This window comes from Ranitomeya variabilis, chromosome 1 (genome assembly GCF_051348905.1).
Source record: "Ranitomeya variabilis isolate aRanVar5 chromosome 1, aRanVar5.hap1, whole genome shotgun sequence".
NCBI lineage: Eukaryota > Metazoa > Chordata > Amphibia > Anura > Dendrobatidae > Ranitomeya > Ranitomeya variabilis.
The window spans coordinates 559,488,030-559,507,089 of NC_135232.1; the positions used below are offsets into that span (position 1 = coordinate 559,488,030).

General features: G+C 47.4%; 1 protein-coding gene across 5 annotated transcripts in view; it reads right to left on the reverse strand.

Moving 5' to 3' along the window:
• Positions 1–19,060, reverse strand: part of ASH1L (ASH1 like histone lysine methyltransferase) — a 144,916-nt gene that overhangs the window by 31,965 nt on the left and 93,891 nt on the right. For all 5 annotated transcript variants that reach the window (XM_077256524.1, XM_077256506.1, XM_077256515.1 and 2 more), the window contains exons 19-20: positions 7,866–7,998; positions 7,545–7,793 (exon numbers count right to left, since the gene is read on the reverse strand). In XM_077256524.1, coding sequence (XP_077112639.1) covers positions 7,545–7,793; positions 7,866–7,998 — 382 coding nt within the window. The remainder of the gene's footprint in view (positions 1–7,544; positions 7,794–7,865; positions 7,999–19,060) is intronic.

A 19,060-nucleotide genomic window follows, 5' to 3' on the forward strand; every position in this document is an offset into this window, starting at 1 on the left:
GAGAATGCCAAGAGTGTGCAAAGCATCATCAAAGCAAAAGGTGGCTACTTTGAAGAACCTAGAATATAAGACATAATTTCAGTTGTTTCACACTTTTTTGTTAAGTATATAATTCCACATGTGTTAATTCATAGTTTTGATGCCTTCAGTGTGAATGTACAATTTTCATAGTCATGAAAATACAGAAAAATCTTTAAATAAGAAGGTGTGTCCAAACTTTTGGTCTGTACTGTACAACGCTCATACTGCACATTACAGGATATATCAGGAAAATATACAGTATTATACACCACTCATGCTGCACACTACAGCATATGTCAGGAAGATATATAGTATACACTGTGTTCCAAATTATTATGCAAAGTGGATTTAAGTGTCAAAGATTTAATTGTTTTGTTTTTCAAATAAACTCGTGGATGGTATTGTGTCTCAGGGCTCAATGGATCACTGAAATCAATCTTAAACACGTGATAATTGGTTTTCCAGGTGATTCTAATTAAAGGAAAACTACTTAAAAATGATGTTCCACATTATTAAGCAGGTCACAGTTTTCAAGCAACATGGGAAAGAAAAAGCATCTCTCTGCCGAAAAGCATCAAATAGTGCAATGCCTTGGTGAAGGGATGAAAACATTAGAAATTTCCTGAAAACCTAAGCGTGATCATCATAGTGTTAAGAGATTTGTGGCTGTATCTGAGCACAGATGTGTTTATGCTGATAAAGGCATAATGAGGAAGATTTCTGCCAGGCAAGTTCATCGGATTAAGAGAGCAGCTGCTAAAAAGCCATTACAAACCAGCAAACAGATATTTGAAGCTGCTGGTGCCTCTGGAGTCCCTCGAACCTCAAGGTTTAGGCTCCTTCAAAGGCTTGCTGTGGTGCATAAACCTACTATTTGGCCACCCTTAAACAGTGTTCACAAGCAGAAACGGTTGCATTGGGCCCACACATGCATGAAGACTAATTTCCAAACAGTCTTGTTTACTGATAAGCATTGAGCAACCCTGGATGATCCAAATAGATGGAGTAGTGGATGGCCACCATGTCCCAACAAGGTTGCAACGTCAGCAAGGAGGTGGAGGAGTCATGTTTTGGGCCGGAATCATGGAGAAACAGCTGGTAGAGCCCTTTAAGGTTACTGAAGGTGTGAAAATGACCTCTGGAAAGTATACTGTATACAGTTTCTGACAGACAACTTTCCTCCATGGTATAAAAAGCAGAAACGTGCCTTCAGGAGCAAAATCATCTTCATGCTGACAATGCACCATCTCATGCTGCAAAGAATACCTCATTGGCTGCTATGGGCATAAAAGGAGATAAACTCATGGTGTGGCCACCATCTTCCCCTGACCACAACCCTATAGAGAACCTTTGGAGTATCATCAAGCCAAAGATCTATGAGTGTGGGAGGCCGTTCACATCAAAACAGCAGCTCTGGGAGGGAAGAAATACAAGCAGAAACTCTCCAGAAACTCACAAGTTCAATGGATGTAAGCATTGTGAAGGTGATATCAAAGAAGGCTCCTATGTTATCATGTAACTTGGCCTGTTAGGAGGTTTTGGAGTCAATAGATTTTTTATTCAGTGAATGTGACCTCCTAATGCTGCAGATTCCACAAATGAGACTTTTCAGTTCTTTAAAACATATCAAATGTTCAGAAATTCTACTGTGCATAATAATTTGGAACAGTGCATTTTAAGTTTTTATTCATTTTGGAGATTATACTGTTATCATTGGGAGGTTTCTTCAATAAAATTCGATGTATACTCTAACGGGTGATTACTTTTATTAGACTGACTGTCACTTGCACCGACCATTTAGGAAAATCCGATAAAAATGTCAGTTGCATAATAATTTGGAACATAGTGTATAAACAGCTCACACAACACATTACAGGAGGATATACGGTATATACACCACTCATACAGCACATTACAGCATATATCAGGAGGATAAACCATATATACACCGCTCATACTGCACATTATAGCATAGATCCCGATGATATACAAACCAAAAAGAATGTATGGAACACAGAGCAATAATAAAAGGTAAATTTTTATTGATAATTACATCAAATAATTGTAATCTTGTTAAAATTACATAAATACACAGAATAAAAAGAAAGACAAAAGGGATTTAGTGAGACTTTTGTGCCACGTCCAAGAATGGCTGGTTTAGGTCAAAAGGGCAAAATTAAGTCACGTGCATATGTATACACATGTCTATTACCATAGCGGACAACCAAATCAAACAATTAATATTAGGTAAGTAATGAAAATACTATATAAATAATACCAGCTGCTATAGAGTTAACTATGGAACTTCAGAAGGGCCTCAATAAAGTGGCAAGTGCATATTATATTAGAGAATACAAATGAAAATCATAAAAGAGGCCAAGCCATTAACACCATCATACAAGAAGCAGCTTAGTAAAATCAGATTGCCAAAAAATACACAGCAATGGAAGGCATGTAGATAATAGGAGTGTTAAAATGAAAAGCACCCATAATAGACCAACCTTTAACAAGGGCGTGGAAGACAGTCCCCAACGCGCGTTTCGTTACTAAGCTGCTTCTTGTATGATGGTGTTAATGGCTTGGCCTCTTTTATGATTTTCATTTGTATCCTCTAATATAATATGCACTTGCCACTTTATTGAGGCCCTTATGAAGTTCCATCTATAGCAGCTGGTATTATTTATATAGTATTTGCATTACTTACCTAATATTAATTGCTTGATTTGGTTGTCCGCTATGGTAATAGACATGTGTAAACATATGCACGTGACTTAATTTTGCCCTTTTGACCTAAACCAGCCATTCTTGGACGTGGCACTAAGGTGTCACTAAATCCCTTTTGTCTTTCTTTTTATTCTGTGTATTTATGTAATTTTAACAAGATAAAATTATTTGATGTAATTATCAATAAAAATTTACCTTTTATTATTGCTCTGTGTTCAATACATTCTTTTTGGTTTGATATTTATGCTTCTATGGATGAGCATTTGGTATTTGGCCCTTTTTTCTGGATATACACGATGATATACAGTACATACACCGCTCATACAGCACATTACAGGAGACAGGATGATATGCAATACATACACTGCTTATACAGCACATTACAGGAGACCGGACGATATATGCTGTAATGTACTGTATGAGCGGTGTATATACTGTATATCAGAGTATATACACGGCTCATACAGCACATTACATGACGATATAAAGGACATACACCGCTCAAACTGCACATTACAGGAGACAGGGGATATACAGTGAATACCCCACTCATACTGCACATTACAGGAGACAGGAGGATAAACAGTATATATACTGCACATTACAGGATTTATCAAGATAATACACAGTATATACACCGCTCATACAGCACATTACAGCATACAGTGGGGAAAAAAATTATTTAGTCAGTGACCAATTGTGCAAGTTCACCCACTTAAAAAGATGAGAGGCCTGTAATTGACATCATAGGTAGACCACAACTATGAGAGTCGAAATGAGAAAACAAATCCAGAAAATCACCTTGTCTGACTTGTCAAGATTTATTTTGCAAAATATGATGGAAAATACCGTATATACTCGAGTATAAGCTGAGATTTTCAGCCCATTATTTTAGGCTGAAAGTGCCCCTCTAGGCTTTTACTCGAGTTATTGTCCCAGGGCGTCGGAGGGGAAGGGGGAGCGGCAGCTCTCACATCATACTCATCCCCTCCTGGCGCGGTCTATGCACGTCCCTGCTTCTCCGATGGTCTCCGGCAGCTCTTCCTGTGTTCAGCAGTCACGTGGTAAAGTAACGAATATGGATGCGACTCCCCTCCCATAGGCGTGGAGCACATATTCATTAATTTAATGAGCGGTACCATGTGACAGCTGAACACAGGAACAAGTTGCCGGCTCCGGAGACCAAAGGAGAAGCAGGGACTTGCAGAGACTGTGCCAGAAGGGGGTGAGTATGATGGGGCAGGGTGAGCCATGCGATATTCACCTGTCCCCATTCCACCGACGCACTCTGTCTTCCGTGTCGTCTGGCTGTGACATTCAGGTCATAGGGCGAGATGACGCATTTAGTGCGTGCCCTGACTGAACAGTCACAGCCAGAGGATGCGGAAGACACAGCGGCACGAGGCGGTGGAATGGGGACAGGTGAATATCGCAAGTGCCGGGGACCTGAGCCAGTGGAGACACCGGCACCTGGCCCCCATAGCGCGCCGATGTCCCCGCCTGCTCATGGCGCCATTATTAACCTTTGTGCAGCATTATATTGGGCATATGTTTTGTATGGAGCATCTTATGGGGCTCATCATGAACTGTATGGAGCATTATATGGGGCTCCTGATTCAATATGGATATTCAAAAGCATTTAACCTACTGATGTCTCAATTAATTTTACTTTTATTGGTATCTATTTTTATTTTTGAAATTTACCAGTAGTTGCATTTCCTATTCTAGGCTTATACTCGAGTCAATAAGTTTTCCCAGTTTTTGTGGCAAAATTAGGGGTTTCGGCTTATACTCAGTCGGCTTATACTGGAGTATATACGGTAAGTACTGTATAAGCTGACCCCAGTATAAGCCGAGGTACCTAATTTTACCTCAGAAACTGGGAAAACGTATTGATTCGAGTATACACCGAGTAGGAAGATGCAGCAGTTACTGGATCCGCGAGTCTCCCCTCTCCCTGTCGGTCCGCGAGTCTTCCACGGGGGTGTTTCTAACCCACTTCTTCACAGCAGCAGCGGTGTAGTGCCATCCTGTCATGTATGGCGTCCCGGAGGCAGTGGCGTGTCAGTAACGTATGGAGCAGAAGTAGCAGTCGTGGAGGCAAGCGGTAGCTGTACGGCAAGTGGAGGTTGTATTTTCGCTGCACACATTTCACTTCCAGTCCCGCTCATTATGGCTTATGAATATTCGTGATGTCACCGGAAGTGAAGCGTACGGCACTGAAAATACAGACCGCCCGCAACCTCCACCTGCCGCACGGCTACTGCTTGCTCTATATGTTACCAGCACAACGCTAACTCTGGGACTCAATACATGCCAGGATCGCACTGCTCCACCGCCGCTGCTGTGAAGGAGGGGGTAAGAAACACCCCCTGGGAAAAGAGACGGACTGGGGGAGACAGACCGGTGGGGGTGACTCGAGTATAAGCCGAGAGGGGCACTTTCAGCCTAAAACAATGGGTTGAAAATCTCGGCTTACACTCGAGTATATAAGGTATTTGATCACCTTAAAAACATGCTAGATTTCTGTCTCTCACAGACCTGTAACTTCTTCTTTAAGAGGTTCCTCTGTCCTCCACTCATTACCTGTAGTAATGGCACCTGTTTGAACTTGTTATTAGTATATAAGACACCTGTTCACAACCTCTAACAGTCACACTCCAAACTCCACTACGGTGAAGACCAAAGAGCTGTCGAAGGACACCAGAAACAAAATTGTAGATCTGCACCAGGTTGGGAAGACTGAATCTGCAATAGGCAAGCAGCTTAGTGTGATCAACTGTGGGAGCAATAATAAGAAAATGGAAGACATACAAGACCACTGATAATCTCCCTCGATCTAGGGCTCCAGGCAAGTTCTTACCCTGTGGGGTCAAAATAATCACAAGAAAAATGAGAAAAAATCCCAGAACCACACGGGGGTCCTAGTGAATGACCTGCATAGAGCTGGGACCACCGTAACAAAGGCTACCATCAGTAACACACTACGCCGCCAGGGACTCAGATACTGCAGTGCAGACGTGTCCCCCTGCTTAAGCCAGTACATGTCTGGGCCTGTCTGAAGTTTGTTAGAGAGCATTTGGATTATCCAGAAGAGTATTGGGAGAATGTCATAAGGTCTGATGAAACCAAAGTAGAACTGTGTGGTAGAAACAAAACTCGTCATGCTTTGGAGGAGACAGAATGCTGAGTTGCATCCAAAGAACACCATGCCTACTGTGAAGCATGGGGGTGCCAACATCATGCTTTGGGGCTGTTTCACTGCAAAGGTACCAGGATGACTGATCCATGTACATAAAAGAATGAATGGGGCATGTATCGTGAGATTTTGAGTGCAAACCTCCTTCCATCAGCAAGGGCATTGAAGATGAAATGTGGATGGGTCTTTCAGCACGATAGTGATCCCAAGCACACTGCCAGACCAACGAAGGAGTGGCTTCGTAAGAAGCATATGTAGGTCTGGGAGTGGCCTATTCAGTCTCCACAAAGTCCGTGTTGCCCAGCGACAGGCCCAAAACATCACTGCTCTAGAGGAGATCTGCATGGAAGAATGGGCCAACATACCACAAACAGTGTGTGCCAACCTTGTGAAGACTTACAGAAAACGTTTGACCTCTGTCATTGCCAACAAATGATATATAACAAAATATTAAGATGAACTTTTGTTAAAGACCAAATACTTATTTTACACCATAATTTGCAAAATAAATCTTGCTAAATCAGACAAGGTGATTTTCTGGATTTGTTTTCTCATTTTGACTCTCATAGTTGTGGTCTACCTATGATGTCAATTACAGGCATCTCATATTTTTAAGTGGGAGAACTTGCACAATTGGTGGCTGACTAAATCCTTTTTTCCCCACTGTATATCAGAAGGATATACGTATATACACGGCTCATACTGCACATTACAAGATATAACAGGAGGATATACAGTGCTCATATTTCACATTACAGGAGGATATATTGCGTGTACACCGCTCATACTGCACATTATAGGAGACTATAGAGTGAATATACCACTCCAACTGCATATTACAGCATATATCAAGAGGCTATACCTCAGTATACTAGTCATACACATCCACCATCTCTGCATAAAAGCCATACACACACTATCCTTGGTATACTAGTCATACACACACCATCATCCATATACTAGTCCAGTGTTCCCCAACTCCAGTCCTCAAGAGCCAGCAACAGGTCTTGTTTTCAGGACTTCCTTAGTATTGCACAGGTGATAATTGCATCTCCTGGACAGGCAAGCGTTCAATAACCTGTGCAATACTAAGGAGATCCTCAAAACATGGCCTGTTGGTGGCTCTTGAGGCCTGGAGTTGGGGAACACTGTACTAGTCATACACACACCATCCTCCATATACTAGTCATACGCGCGCACACACACACACACACACTCCTCCATATACTAGTCATACACACACCACCCTCCATATACTAGTCATACACACACCACCCTCCGTATACTAGTCATACACACACCATCCTCCGTATACTAGTCATACACACACCATCCTCCGTATACTAGTCATACACACACCATCCTCCATATACTAGTCATACACACACCATCCTCCATATACTAGTCATACACAAACACCATCCTCCATATACTAGTCATACACACACACACAAACACCATCCTCCATATACTAGTCATACACAAACCATCCTCCGTATACTAATCATACACACACCACCTGCTGTATAATAGTCATACGCACACACATACCATCCTCCATATACTAGTTATACACACAAGTTGACCTCTGTATACTCACCATACATTTCTCACACTGAATCATTAGTCCTTCATCCTTGTAGAGGTCACATATACAGCGGATGATGTCATCCTCCTTCTCATGGCCTCCATCTTTGTCGCACAGGGAGTTCTCACTGCTGTCTGCTTCACTAGCGGTCTCCCCCATAATTTCATCGATCTGTGCAGCAGACTCGTGGCGAGCACTATAATAAGCCTTCCGGAGCCGACACACATCTCTCCCGATAGCGGACTTCCTCCCGTGATATTTCTGGTAAATGGCAAGATTTTATCTTCACATTCGGTTTCCCATAATTAGAGGCCAGCCCCGTGTGTGACTTACCTCTGCGTTACGGAAAACTTTCAACATGTCTGTGTCAAAGGCTTCGACTGTCTTGTAGAATCCACTTAAAATCTGTTTCCCAACCGTCAGCAGATCGAGGGGATCGACAACCTTCTCATAGTAGTAAGGGTTCCTGCAACGGAAGCAACTACTGTAAGTCCACCCAGGGGTGGGACATGACCCCACAGCAGACCCCTATACATATAGAGAGCGCCCCCAACCGCTGAACTCTATACAAAAAGAGAGCGACCCCCACAGTTGCACTCTATACAAAAAGAGAGCGACCCCCACTGCTGCACTCTATACAAAATGAGAGCAACCCCACCTTCGCACTCTATACAGATAATAGGGAGACCCCACTGCCTCCCTCTATACAGGTAATATAGAGCGAGCCCCACCACCTCCCTCTATATAGATAAGAGCGCGAGACCCACCACCTCTCTCTATACAGATAATAGAGAGCGACCCCACCGCTGCACTCTATACAAAAAGAGCAACCCCACCACTGCACTCTATACAAAAATTGGACCCCACCGCTGCACTCTATACAAAGAGAGCAACCCCACCACTGCACTCTATACAAAAAGAGAGCGACTCCACCGCCTCCCTTCATACAGATAATAGGGAGACACCCCACCGCCTCCCTCTATACAGATAAGAAGAAACCCCACCGTCTCGCTCTATACAGATAACAGGAAGTGACCCCACCGCCTCGCTCTATACAGATAATAAGAAGCGACCCCACCGCCTCGCTCTATACAAATAGGAAGCAACCCCAACGCCTTCCTCTATACAGATAATAGAGAGGGACCACATTGCCTACCTCTCAACAGATAATAAGAATCGACCCCCAGCCTCCCTCTATACAGATAATAGAGATCGACCCCCAGCCTCCCTCTATACAGATAATAGAGATCGACCCCACCGCCTCCCTCTATACAGATAATAGGAAGCGACCCCATCGCCTCCCTCTATACAGATAATAGGAAGCGACCGCACCGCCTCCCACTATACAGCTAAATGGGAGCGATCACATTGCCTACCTCTCAACAGATAATATAGAGCGACCCCACCGCCTCCCACTATACAGATAATAGGAAGCGACCCCACTGCCTCCCTCTACACAGATAATAGGAAACGACCCCACCACCTCCCTCTACACAGATAATGGGGAGCGACCCCACCGCCGCACTGTATACAGAGAACAAGAGACCCCACACCTCACTCTATACAAATAGGGAGCAACCCCAACACCTTCCTCTATACAGATAATAGAGAGCGACTCCACCGCCTCACTCTATACAGATAATATGGAGCGACCCCACTGCCTCCATCTATACAGATAATAGGAAGCGTCCCCACCACCTCCATGGAGCGACCCCACCGCTGCACTCTATACAAAAAGAGAGCGACCCCACCACTGCACTCTATACAGATAACAAGAAGCAACCCCAACGCCTTCCTCTATACAAATAATAGGGAGAGACCCCATCACCTCACTCTGTACAGACAATAGGGAGCGACCCCACCACCTCCCTCTGTACAGATAATAGGAAGCGACCCCACTGCCTCCCTCTACAAAGATAAGAAGCGACCCCACCGCTGCACTCTATATAGATAATAAGGAGCGACCCCACCACCTCCCTCTATACAGATAATAGGAAGCGACCCCACCACCTACCTCTATACAGATAATATGGAGCGACCCCACCACCTCCCTCTACACAGATAATAGGAAGCGACCCCACCACCTCCCTCTATACAGATAATAAGGAGCAACCCCACCACCTACCTCTATACAGATAATAGGGAGCGAGCCCACCGCCTCGGTCTGTACAGATAATAGGAAGCGACCCCACTGCCTCCCTCTATACAGATAATATGGAGCGACCCCACCGCCTCCCTCTATACACATAATAGGAAGTGACCCCACCACCTCCCTCTACACAGATAATAGGAAGCGACCCCACCGCTGCACTCTATACAGATAATAAGGAGCAAGCCCACCACCTACCTCTATACAGATAATAGGGAGCGACCCCACCGCCTCCGTCTGTACAGATAATAGGAAGCGACCCCACCACTGCACTCTATATAGATAATAGGAAGCGACACACCACCTCCCTCCATACAGATAATAGGAAGCGACCCCACCACCTCCCTCTATACAAATAGGAAGCGACCCCACTGCCTCCCTCTATACAGATAATATGGAGCGACCCCACCGCCTCCCTCTATACAGATAATAGGAAGCGACCCCACCACCTCCCTCTATACAAATAGGAAGCGACCCCACCACCTCCCTCTATACAGATAATAGGAAGCGACCCCACTGCCTCCCTCTACACAGATAATAAGAAGCGACCCCACCGCTGCACTCTATATAGATAATAAGGAGCGACCCCACCACCTCCCTCTATATAGATAATAGGAAGCGACCCCACCACCTACCTCTATACAGATAATAGGGAGCGACCCCACCGCCTCCGTCTGTACAGATAATAGGAAGCGACCCCACTGCCTCCCTCTATACAGATAATATGGAGCGACCCCACCACCTCCCTCTACACAGATAATAGGAAGCGACCCCACCACCTCCCTCTATACAGATAATAGGGAGCGAGCCCACCGCCTCGGTCTGTACAGATAATAGGAAGCGACCCCACTGCCTCCCTCTATACAGATAATATGGAGCGACCCCACCGCCTCCCTCTATACAGATAATAGGAAGCGACCCCACCACCTCCCTCTACACAGATAATAGGAAGCGACCCCACCGCTGGACTCTATACAGATAATAAGGAGCAACCCCACCACCTACCTCTATACAGATAATAGGGAGCGACCCCACCGCCTCCGTCTGTACAGATAATAGGAAGCGACCCCACTGCCTCCCTCTATACAGATAATATGGAGCGACCCCACCACCTCCCTCTACACAGATAATAGGAAGCGACCCCACCACCTCCCTCTATACAGATAATAGGGAGCGAGCCCACCGCCTCGGTCTGTACAGATAATAGGAAGCGACCCCACTGCCTCCCTCTATACAGATAATATGGAGCGACCCCACCGCCTCCCTCTATACAGATAATAGGAAGCGACCCCACCACCTCCCTCTACACAGATAATAGGAAGCGACCCCACCGCTGGACTCTATACAGATAATAAGGAGCAACCCCACCACCTACCTCTATACAGATAATAGGGAGCGACCCCACCGCCTCCGTCTGTACAGATAATAGGAAGCGACCCCACTGCTGCACTCTATACAGATAATATGGAGCGACCCCACCGCCTCCCTCTACACAGATAATAGGAAGCGACCCCACCACCTCCCTCTGTACAGATAATAAGGAGCAACCCCACCACCTACCTCTATACAGATAATAGGAAGGCCCCCACAACCTCCCTGGAGCGACCCCACCGCTGCACTCTATACAAAAAGAGAGCGACCCCACCACTGCACTCTATACAGATAACAAGAAGCGACCCCACCGCCTCACTCTATACAAATAGGAAGCAACCCCAACGCCTTCCTCTATACAAATAATAGGGAGAGACCCCATCGCCTCACTCTGTACAGATAATAGGGAGCGACCCCACCACCTCCCTCTGTACAGATAATAGGAAGCGACCCCACCACCTCCCTCTACAAAGATAATAGGAAGCGACCCCACCGCTGCACTCTATACAGATAATAGGGAGCGACCCCATCACCTCCCTCTATACAGATAATAGGAAGCGACCCCACCACCTCCCTCTATATAGATAATAGGGAGCGACCCCACCACCTCCCTCTACAAAGATAATAGGAAGCGACCCCACCGCTGCACTCTATACAGATAATAGGGAGCGACCCCATCACCTCCCTCTATACAGATAATAGGAAGCGACCCCACCACCTCCCTCTATACAGATAATAGGAAGCGACCCCACCACCTCCCTCTACAAAGATAATAGGAAGCGACCCCACCGCTGCACTCTATATAGATAATAGGGAGCGACCACACCACCTCCCTCTATACAGATAATAGGGAGCGACCCCACCACCTCCCTCTATACACATAATAGGAAGCGACCCCACCACCTCCCTCTATACACATAATAGGAAGCGACCCCACCGCCTCCCTCTATACAAATAGGGAGCGACCCCACCGCCTCCCTCTATACAGATAATAAGGAGCAACCCCACCACCTACCTCTATACAGATAATAGGGAGCGACCCCACCGCCTCCGTCTGTACAGATAATAGGAAGCGACCCCACTGCCTCCCTCTATACAGATAACAGGGAGCGACCCCACCACCTCCCTCTACACAGATAATAGGAAGCGACCACACCGCTGCACTCTATATAGATAATAGGAAGCGACCCCACCGCCTCCCTCTACACAGATAGTAGGAAGCGACCCCACCGCTGCACTCTATACAGATAATAAGGAGCAACCCCACCACCTACCTCTATACAGATAATAGGGAGCGACCCCACCGCCTCCGTCTGTACAGATAATAGGAAGCGACCCCACTGCCTCCCTCTATACAGATAATAGGGAGCGACCCCACCACCTCCCTCTACACAGATAATAGGAAGCGACCCCACCTCTGCACTCTATATAGATAATAGGGAGCGACCCCATCACCTCCATCTATACAGATAATAGGAAGCGACCCCACCGCTTCCCTCTACACAGATAGTAGGAAGCGACCCCACCGCTGCACTCTATACAGATAATAAGGAGCAACCCCACCACCTCCCTCTATACAGATAATAGGGAGCGACCACACCGCCTCCCTCTATACAGATAATAAGGAGCAACCCCACCACCTACCTCTATACAGATAATAGGGAGCAACCCCACCGCCTCCCTCTATACAGATAATAAGGAGCAACCCCACCACCTACCTCTATACAGATAATAGGAAGCGCCCCCACCACCTCCCTGGAACGACCCCACCGCTGCACTCTATACAAAAAGAGAGCGACCCCACCACTGCACTCTATACAGATAACAAGAAGCGACCCCACCGCCTCACTCTATACAAATAGGCAGCAACCCCAACGCCTTCCTCTACACAAATAATAGGGAGAGACCCCATCGCCTCACTCTGTACAGATAATAGGAAGCGACCCCACCACCTCCCTCTGTACAGATAATAGGAAGCGACCCCACTGCCTCCCTCTACAAAGATAATAGGAAGCGACCCCACCGCTGCACTCTATACAGATAATAGGAAGCGACCGCACCGCAGCACTCTATATAGATAATAGGGAGCGACCCCACCACCTCCCTCTATATAGATAATAGGGAGCGACCACACCGCCTCCGTCTGTACAGATAATAGGGAGCGACCCCACCGCCTCCCTCTATACAGATAATATGGAGGGACCCCACCGCCTCCCTCTATACAGATAATAGGAAGCAACCCCACCACCTCCCTCTATACAGATAATAGGGAGCGACCCCACCACCTCCCTCTACACAGATAATAGGAAGCGACCCCACCTCCTCCCTCTATACAGAAAATAAGGAGCAACCCCACCACCTACCTCTATACAGATAATAGGGAGCGACCCCACCGCCTCCCTCTACACAGATAATAGGGAGCGACCCCACCGCTGCACTCTATACAGATAATAGGAAGCGACCCCATCACCTCCCTGGAGCGACCCCACCGCTGCACTCTATACAAAAAGAGAGCGACCCCACCACTGCACTCTATACAGATAACAAGAAGCGACCCCACCACCTCACTCTATACAAATAGGCAGCAACCCCAACGCCTTCCTCTACACAAATAATAGGGAGAGACCCCATCGCCTCACTCTGTACAGATAATAGGAAGCGACCCCACCACCTCCCTCTGTACAGATAACACAGGTCAACAAAAAAAATTTTTTTTTCTGGTGTCCAAAATATTTTAATGAATTTGGGGTATTTTTGGGGTGCTGATTCTGAATATGCTATCAGTTTTGCCAGATTGGCTCAAGTTTTTGACATTTTTGGTATCTTATTTATAGCACTTGTTGGTAAATGCGACGCATCATCTCATTAATTTCTTTGGATTAGTACTTGAACTGAGCAGTTCTCAATATAGTTTTGTGTTAATTAGTGTTCTAAAAGTTTGTTCATAGCTTGATTTTTGCACTAACTTTATGTTGTTGTCTGTTTTCCAGTGAAAAGCATGAACTCATCAAGAAGAAGTTGTCTTAACGATCCAGACTCATTCTGTTACATTTGTGGTGAATACACACTGCCAAAACATAGAAGAAACATAACAGACTTCGTAAAAAAAGTGTATTTTGCCTATTTTGGGGTTATGCTTGGGGACCAAGACAAGTTTTGGGCACCACACATAGTGTGCAAAGCATGTATCGAATTATTACGAAAATGGAGCAAAGGACAAAGAAAAAGCTTCAAATTTGGTGTTCCAATGGTGTGGAGAGAGCCAAAAAATCATCATGATGACTGTTATTTCTGTGCAGTGCAAGTGCAAGGATTCAATAAGCATAAGAAACGAAAATGGGAGTAACATGGAATCTGCAAGAAGGCCTGTCCCTCATTGTGAAGATGTGCCTGTACCTGTGTTTACCATAAATAACAGTCATCATGATGATTTTTTGGCTCTCTCCACACCATTGGAACACCAAATTTGAAGCTTTTTCTTTGTCCTTTGCTCCATTTTCGTAATAATTCGATACATGCTTTGCACACTATGTGTGGTGCCCAAAACTTGTCTTGGTCCCCAAGCATAACCCCAAAATAGGCAAAATACACTTTTTTTACGAAGTCTGTTATGTTTCTTCTATGTTTTGGCAGTGTGTATTCACCACAAATGTAACAGAATGAGTCTGGATCGTTAAGACAACTTCTTCTTGATGAGTTCATGCTTTTCACTGGAAAACAGACAACAACATAAAGTTAGTGCAAAAATCAAGCTATGAACAAACTTTTAGAACACTAATTAACACAAAACTATATTGAGAACTGCTCAGTTCAAGTACTAATCCAAAGAAATTAATGAGATGATGCGTCGCATTTACCAACAAGTGCTATAAATAAGATACCAAAAATCTCAAAAACTTGAGCCAATCTGGCAAAACTGATGACATATTCAGAATCAGCACCCCAAAAATACCCCAAATTCGATGAAATATCTTTGGCACCAAAAATGCTGTTGACCAGGAAGCGACCCCACTGCCTCCCTCTACAAAGATAATAGGAAGCGACCCCACCGCTGCACTCTATACAGATAATAGGAAGCGACCCCACCGCCTCCCTCTATACACATAATAGGAAGCGACCCCACCACCTCCCTCTATACAGAAAATAAGGAGCAAACCCACCACCTACCTCTATACAGATAATAGGGAGCGACCCCACCGCCTCCGTCTGTACAGATAATAGGGAGCGACCCCACCGCTTCCCTCTATACAGATAATATGGAGCGACCCCACCGTCTCCCTCTATACAGATAATAGGAAGCGACCCCACCACCTCCCTCTATACAGATAATAGGAAGCGACCCCACCACCTCCCTCTATACAGAAAATAAGGAGCGGTAAACCCACCACCTACCTCTATACAGATAATAGGGAGCGACCCCACCGCCTCCGTCTGTACAGATAATAGGGAGCGACCCCACCGCTTCCCTCTATAATGATAATATGGAGCGACCCCACCGTCTCCCTCTATACAGATAATAGGAAGCGACCCCACCCCTTCACTCTACACCAGAGGTGTCAAACTGCATTCCTCGAGGGCCGCAAACAGGTCATGTTTTCAGGATTTCCTTGTATTGCACAGGTGATCAGGGCCGCCATCAGGGCATGACAGGCATCACTGCTGTATGGGGCCCGGAGATGAGGAGCAAAAAGGGGGGCCCGCCGCCCGAGCACGCTGACAACCCGGTCCGCGCTCTGCTCGGGCCCCCTCTGACATTTTATTCATGCTGCTGCAGCTGCTGTGCTGCCATTGAGCCAATTAACTACCTGTGGGCTGGCGTCTCCGCGTCTGGCGTGTGTAAATGCAGGCTAAATGAGCGCTGTAGCTTTAAGGGGCCCGGTGCATCATGGGCGTGTGACATCACACGCTGCCCTGCTCCACTTCCTCATTCCAGAGCAGAGCAGCGTGCGGTGTGCCACGTGCCTGCTGCGGACGGCGGTGGAGCAGACGGCGGAGCAGAAGAGGCAGGCCGGTGGCAGCAGGGGACCACCGCACGATGAGAGGACTGAGGACGTGCAGGATGCTGGAGCTGCTCTGCAGACCGGACCAGACGAGTGGAGCCGGCGGCGGGCGAGCAGGGTTAGTACCGTCCGTCCAGACTCCGGATGCAAACAGGGCCCGGGGGTGAGGGCCTGGGGGTGAGGGCCCGGGGGTGGGGGCCCAGGGGGGGGTTATTTGCTGCCTGCCTGCACGGGGGTCTGATTCAAACAGGGCCCGGGGGCCCCCACCCCCGGGCCCTGTTTGAAGCAGACCCCCATGCAGGCAGGCAGCAAATAAACCCCCCCGGGCCCTGTTTGAATCAGACCCCCCGTGCAGGCAGGCAGCAAATAAACCCCCCAGGGCCCCCACCCCCAGGCCCTGTTTGAATCAGACTCCCCGTGCAGGCAGGCAGCAAATAAACCCCCCCGGGCCCCCACCCCCGGGCCCTGTTTGAATCAGACCCCCCATGCAGGCAGGCAGCAAATAAACCCCCCCCGGGCCCCCACCCCCGGGCCCTGTTTGAATCAGACCCCCCATGCAGGCAGGCAGCAAATAAACCCCCCCCACCCCCGGGCCCTGTTTGGGGGGGTTTATTTGCTGCCTGCCTGCACGGGGGGGGGGGGGGTCGGATTCAAACAGGGCCCGGGGGTGGGGAGGTTTGTTTGCTGCCTGCCTGCATGGATTCAAACAGGGCCCGGGGGGGGGGGGGGTTGGTTTGCTGCCTGCATGGATTCAATGAGGGGGGGGTTTGTTTGCTGCACATTCCAACAAGGCACAGGTGGAGGTGGTACACATATAAAGTATCCTTGCGTCCGTATCTTTGTGTCCTTGCTGGACACGGGGGCAGAGATGCTGGACACGGGGGCAGAGATGCTGGACACGGGGGCAGAGATGCTGGACACGGGGGCAGAGATGCTGGACACGGGGGCAGAGATGCTGGACACGGGGGCTATGAATGATGCTGGACACGGGGGCTATGAATGATGCTGGACACGTGGGCTATGAATGATGCTGGACACGGGGGCTATGAATGATGCTGGACACGGGGGGCTATGAATGATGCTGGACACGTGGGGCTATGAGTGATGCTGGACACGGGGGCTATGAATGATGCTGGACACGGGGGCTATGAATGATGCTGGACACGGGGGCTATGAATGATGCTGGACACGGGGGCTATGAATGATGCTGGACACGGGGGCTATGAATGATGCTGGACACGTGGGCTATGAATGATGCTGGACACGGGGGCTATGAATGATGCTGGACACGGGGGCTATGAATGATGCTGGACACGGGGGCTATGAGTGATGCTGGACACGGGGGCTATGAGTGATGCTGGACACGGGGGCTATGAATGATGCTGGACACGGGGGCTATGAATGATGCTGGACACGGGGGCTATGAATGATGCTGGACACGGGGGCTATGAATGATGCTGGACACGGGGGGCTATGAATGATGCTGGACACGGGGGCTATGAATGATGCTGGACACGGGGGCTATGAATGATGCTGGACACGGGGGCTATGAATGATGCTGGACACGGGGGCTATGAATGATGCTGGACACGGGGGCTATGAATGATGCTGGACACGGGGGGCTATGAATGATGCTGGACACGGGGGGCTATGAATGATGCTGGACACGGGGGGCTATGAATGATGCTGGACACGGGGGGCTATGAATGATGCTGGACACGGGGGCTATGAATGATGCTGGACACGGGCAGAATGGAGATATGGGGTATGATGAAAGACATGGGGGCATAACTGGAGACAGATGGGGCATGATTGGAGACACTGGGGGCAGAATTGGAGACAGATCGTGCAGGATCATGGGGCAGGATGGATATGATGGAGACAGATGGGGCAGGATGGGGAGATCATATGGTGCAGAAAGGATACTCATGAGGGCAGGATGGGAGAACATATGGCTGACGCCAGGAATGAGACACACGGGGCCAGGATGGCGAATATTATTACCATAGGGACTAATTAAGGGATATTATTACTGCAGTGATGTATTTATTTTTTGAGGACACTGTTTTAAATGAGGGGGCGGTCCTGTTACTGTGTAGAGTGACACTATGTCGCCTCTTTTTCTTTATGCTGTGTAATGTAGAAGTTGGGAAAAATTAAGTAATGTGTTCTACAAGCGGAGCTCGAGATAACTCTGTTATTTCCTGCAGAGACGAGTCCTGGCTGGAAGACATGATGGCGGTCTGTGCTGGATGAAAGATGAAGGACTTCACCTAGAGACGTCACTGGTAAGTCAGTGTTACCTGTACACTGACACTATACACTGTATACTATGTACAGAGCTCCTGTGTATAATTTCACTAGTGATCACTGTATTATCTGTACACAGACACTGCATACTAAGTACAGCTCTCCTGTGTATAATGGCACTTAGGCCGGGGTCACACTGGTGCGAGATACGGCCGAGTCTCGCTGGTTAAAAGCAAGCTGTGGCACCTGCACTCCGCAGCGGAGAATGCAGCTGCATAGCAATACATGGAGCTGCACGCTCCGCTCCGGAGTGCCGGTGCCACAGCTTGCTTTTAACCAGCGAGACTCGGCCGTATCTCGCACCAGTGTGTCTCCGGCCTTATGGTGATAGTGTGGTGCTTTTTTTTTATTACTGATCAGAATTGTAGTATTCAGTCACTATGTGGTGGTAATATGTGGTCTGGACATGGTGTTGCGGTATTTGTCCCTTGTATGTGATATTATTCGATCACTGTGGTGGTAATATGCGGTCTGGTCATGGTGTAGCGGTATTTGTTCTTTGTATGTGATATTATTCGATCACTGTGGTGGTAATATGTCATCTGGTCATGGTGTAGCGGTATTTGTTCTTTGTATGTGATATTATTCGATCACTGTGGTGGTAATATGCGGTCTGGTCATGGTGTAGCGGTATTTGTTCTTTGTATGTGATATTATTCGATCACTGTGGTGGTAATATGTCATCTGGTCATGGTGTA